The 4884-nt window shown below is 33.5% G+C and overlaps 1 protein-coding gene across 3 annotated transcripts in view; it reads right to left on the bottom strand.

The window, feature by feature from the left end:
- The window catches only part of LOC107671822 (protein phosphatase 1 regulatory inhibitor subunit 16B-like), a 43385-nt gene that overhangs the window by 20706 nt on the left and 17795 nt on the right, over window positions 1–4884 (bottom strand). For 2 of the 3 annotated variants that reach the window (XM_016464804.1, XM_016464805.1), the window contains exon 2: window positions 3770–4110. In XM_016464804.1, the coding sequence (XP_016320290.1) occupies window positions 3770–4028 (259 nt within the window). In that variant the 5' untranslated portion in view covers window positions 4029–4110. Of the gene's footprint in view, window positions 1–3769; window positions 4111–4592; window positions 4721–4884 lie in introns of all 3 variants that reach the window. The other variant, XM_016464806.1, reaches the window with a different exon arrangement.

Raw genomic sequence — 4884 nt, 5'->3', positions numbered from 1 at the left:
CTGCAATTGCAATTTAAATGTTTTTTTTTAAAGAGCTCCTGGTTTTATGTAGGGATGCAAAATTTAGCCAAAAAAAAAAAACTGTTAACAACATTACTTCAAAATACTAATTAATAATATACTTAATTATTATTATTTGATTTATTCTTATGTATTTATATATTATATAAATATAATAGTATACTTAATTATTATTTTATTTATTTTTATGTATTTATATATTATATATTTATATTTTTTTATACTTAAATATAATTATTATTATGAGTATACTATTATATACAAATAATACTGTTATATTTATAGTATTATTACTGTTGTAATAATATTATAAATATAATAATATACTTTATTATTTTATTTATTTGAATGTATTTATGTGTTACATAAATATACTTAATTATTATTTTATTTCTTATATTTATTTTGTTATATGTATTTTATACTTTAATATTATTATTATTATTATTATAATGATTATAATAATGAATATATTACAACAAAACAAGAAATATATTACTATTTTACTAAAATTGATTTAAAATATTAATAAAAACTATAATAGCATCTTGTGGTTTGTCATGTGACAAATGCAAACTGCACCTTTAAGATTCAAGTTTTTCATTAAGAGAATGATTGACAGCTGTGATGACATCATTAAATGCATACTGCATTTATTTGCATAATTAATTGCGATTGGTGTGTTCTTTCTTGCATCTCTGTGTCTTTACACTGGCAGGTTTTGTCATCATTTCTGTCAGTCTGAGAGCAGATCTGTTACGCATCCGTCAGCAGCTGCTCATTTACCACGGTATCTCTGAGGTTACGACCCACTTTACCGACGCTTAATGTGATTAGTAAATATGAGATGACAACAGCCTAACGAGCGTGATTTTATCTCCTCATTATTGAATTAACTGATGTGTGAAGCGCAGTAAATGAGGAAAGTTTCAGGGAATGAGTCAGAATTATAAAAATACGTCAAGCATCAAAAACACCCACAAACGGCTTCTCTTCCATGACCAGAATAAGCAGAAACGTAAACGACCGAACATCCTCTAAAAACCTCAAACATATTAGCAGCTTTGCTTTATCCAGCAAATAAATGTGAGCATTTCAGCCCATTAGATGTTTGATAGTGAACTCCAAAAGATGAGAAAGATCTCAATCACATTGCATTTGGTCGCGTTACATTAAAGGTGCTGTACATAATGTGTTACATTAAAGGTGTTGACTGTACTGAAGAATAAAAACACCATAATATGTATGCAGATATTTAGGAAGCATGCTCACATCTCTGAAAAACAGATATTCTGATTTGAAATGTGCATTCCTTGTCAGAATGTCTGTTTTTTGTTTTGGTCTGTGTGACTCCGCCCACTGCCAATTTACCCAATAGGATTTTGACACCACAGTTTGGCAGAAAACACAGCATATTGCAGCCATGGAATCCAGCAAATGAACTGGGTCAGAAATCACAGACTCTACCCGACTTAAAACGCTTCGGCATCCATCTAAAAAGCTCTATGAGCTGAGGAATATTAAATACAGATAAATCAATTCATCAAATTGTGTTGAGTCTGAGGAGGAAGGGCGTGAGAAACAAAGCTCTCCAATATTTTGAATTGCGTTGTGGGTTCCATATACTAATATAATAATTAATAAATATAAAGATGTTTGTGGGTCAAACTGGCCCTAGCTTTAATACAACTCACCAAAAATCACACTATTAAAAATAGTAAACAGTAACTATTGCAAACAGCAAACAGAACAAAAAAGTGTTATATTATAACAAAACAATGACTTTACAAATCCACATTACAGAACATATAAATAAAACAGTATTTAACAAATATTTTCTAACTGTAACATTTTTCACAAACTGTGAGCATACAGTAATTACAATATTTCAAGTGTTGCTTTATGTTTATGCTTTTGAAAATGGATCTTTACTATCCCTAATTAAGTTTATTATTTTGCATTTTAGGCTCATTTTGAGCACAAAGTATGTGCATCTGCAAATGTAATTGTCTAGTTTATTATTATTTTATTATTTATTATTATGACGACGGAACTTTCAGGAAAGTTTCAAATTGTGTGCAAAACGATCCCTAAACCTTTCGTGGCTTGTTATATTTAACACACAAACAATTTAATTTTAAATTGTAATGGTTTGCCATGATTACATTTTTTATAAATCAAGGAATCACGATTTTGAATAGAAATATTACCAAAGGTTAGAATTAGACACTTTGACAGTATGCCAATGTTAAAAGTAAAGAGAAATGAAAGATTGACTGTTGATTATTTTTACAGAACATTTATGGTTAATAATAGTCTACTGCTGTTATACCTTCAGTCATTCTGAATTTGAATAACCTTGACTTTTGAGATTTTTGAAGCATTTTCCTTGTATTATTTCTGAACATATAATATGTATAAGACAAGTTTGTACAAGATGTAGTTGTAGTTTATGCATCTTTTCTGCAAAGATATTTAACAAGTGATTTAACATTTACAGCATGTGTGGTGCACTTGAAATAGGAATTTCTTTAACTAGAGGGTTATTAAAGAAAAAGTTGCTTGAATCATGTTGACTAGTTAAAAATCGTAAAAATCGAGAATCGGACAAATGTGACCCTGGAGCACAAAACCAGTCAAAAGGGTCAATTTTTCTAAATTGAGATGTATGCATCATCTGAAAGCTGAAAGCTAAGCTTTCCATTGATGTATGGTTTGTTAGGATAGGACAATATTTGGCTGAGATACAACTATTTGAAAATCTGGAATCTGAGGGTGCAAAAAAATCTAAATATTGAGAAAATCATCTTTAAAGTTGTCCAAATGAAGTTCTTAGCAATGCATTCCTTGATTATTACGCCGGAATGAGAGTATAGTTCCTAGCCATATCGGCCTAGAAAATCGCAACTTTTCATTTTCCGTCGGTCTCAGTACACGATGTAACTACAGAAGAGTCAAGTTTTAAACAGGAAAAATATAGAAACTCTTTGGTCAACTCTTTTGGATCGCTGCATTTAATCTGTGAAAGCACGTACAGAATGATGCGTTCGTTGTATGATAGATTAAACAGTAATAGCACGTGCAGAGTCCTAACGCCTGTTCGGTAAGGCGTTTTAATCTGTAGGGGGCACTGTTGGCCTACTTCTAATTAAATTAAAAGTAAAATACAAATAACATTTAGACTGTGTTTCTGATTAAATAAAGCAGTAATTGATGTCATAAAATAATGAGTATGTTTTGATTTAAAGGTCAGAAGCTATAGCTTACATGAAAAAAAAATCAGAAACATGACACTTGTAAATTAAATAATTTTACATATACTGATTTATTCATTAATGTGTAATATGTTTTATTTTTAAACAAATCATAAGCTCTAAAAGATTTTCAGAATTTTTGCAACTCTTTTGCTTTAGACCATCTACAAATGTTACATTTTATGGGGAAAAAATGCAGCGATTGATATATAGTTTATTTATAGTTATTTTCGAAGCTTCAATGTACTGTCAAAAAACCTTCATAATTGTTTATTTAATTCTAACAAATAAGTTCTTGTTAAAAACTAACCAAAATTAAAAATATTTTGCTTATAATTTCTGCACAGGAGAGACTTGGTGTTGTTTCCAAACAAAAGGAAATATATCGGTATCGGTATCGACCAAAATGAGGTGAAAAATATCGGCATATCGGATATCGGCAAAAATCCAATATTGTGCATCCCTACTAAAAACCCTAGATTACACAGCCTCACCTTCATCCGGATCGTTCCTCGACGAGGCCTCCAGCAGAGCGATGCTCGCCGCAAACGAAACCCTTTTGCGGTTTTCCCGCAGGTTCCAGTGGCCGCGGCGTTTGTCGCCCTTGCGCTTCTTGTTCTGCATTTCTTTCTCGTAGACGGCCCATCGCTTGAGCTGCTGCGTGCGACGCTTCTGCGCGGCTCTGAGCCGTTCCAGACTGGGCACCTTATCCAGCTGCTGCAGCTCCATCAGCAGCTCCAGGTGACTGGCCATGATGATGATGATGATGAAGGTGAGGCGGGGAATCTAGCAGGGGCTGCAGCTCCCTGCCAAACCTCCACCCTTCATCCTGAACCTGGAGAAAGACGAGAACCAACACTCGGATCAATCACATGATTTAACGCGAAACACAAATCCGCTCATAAAACAAGATTTAATGTGTGATAATAATCAGAAATGTTAGTTGAGCAGCAAATCAGCATATTAGAATGATTTCTGAAGATCATGTGACACTGAAGACGAGTAATGATGCTGAAAATACAGCTGTGCATCACAGAAATAAATTACAGTTTAACAGATATTCACATAGAAAACAGCTGTTTGAACTTATAATAATATTTCACCATTTTTAATGCATCTTCAATAAAATAAATGCAGCTCTGGTGAGCAAAAAAAGCCTTCCTATATTTATATATATACCACCACAAACACCGTCCCACAACATCCTGTGCTCATGAACGCATGGAGCTGTTCGTAGGGGGATGTTGAGATTGTTCTATTTAAACGCACCAGCAGCACAATATAACGTGCGTCTCGCTGCTGTATGTGGGGATTTACCACAGTCATTTATCAGGCCGCAGGCAGAGACCTTCTGAGGAACGTGGGCTTCACACATTAGTGAGCAGAGGAAGACGCCACACTCATCTCTGCTGCTGTGCAATTTTCCACTGGTGAAGTGGGCAAAGCTGCAACACACACACACACACACACACACATACACATACACATACACATACACATACACATACACATACACATACACATACACATACACATACACATACACATACACATACACATACACATACACATACACATACACATACACATACACATACACAGACGCGCA

This window comes from Sinocyclocheilus anshuiensis, unplaced genomic scaffold (assembly GCF_001515605.1).
Source record: "Sinocyclocheilus anshuiensis isolate Anshui unplaced genomic scaffold, SAMN03320099.WGS_v1.1 scaffold3217, whole genome shotgun sequence".
NCBI lineage: Eukaryota > Metazoa > Chordata > Actinopteri > Cypriniformes > Cyprinidae > Sinocyclocheilus > Sinocyclocheilus anshuiensis.
The sequence above is the reverse complement of the archived record's forward strand: the minus strand, read 5'-3'. Positions and strand labels throughout refer to the sequence as shown.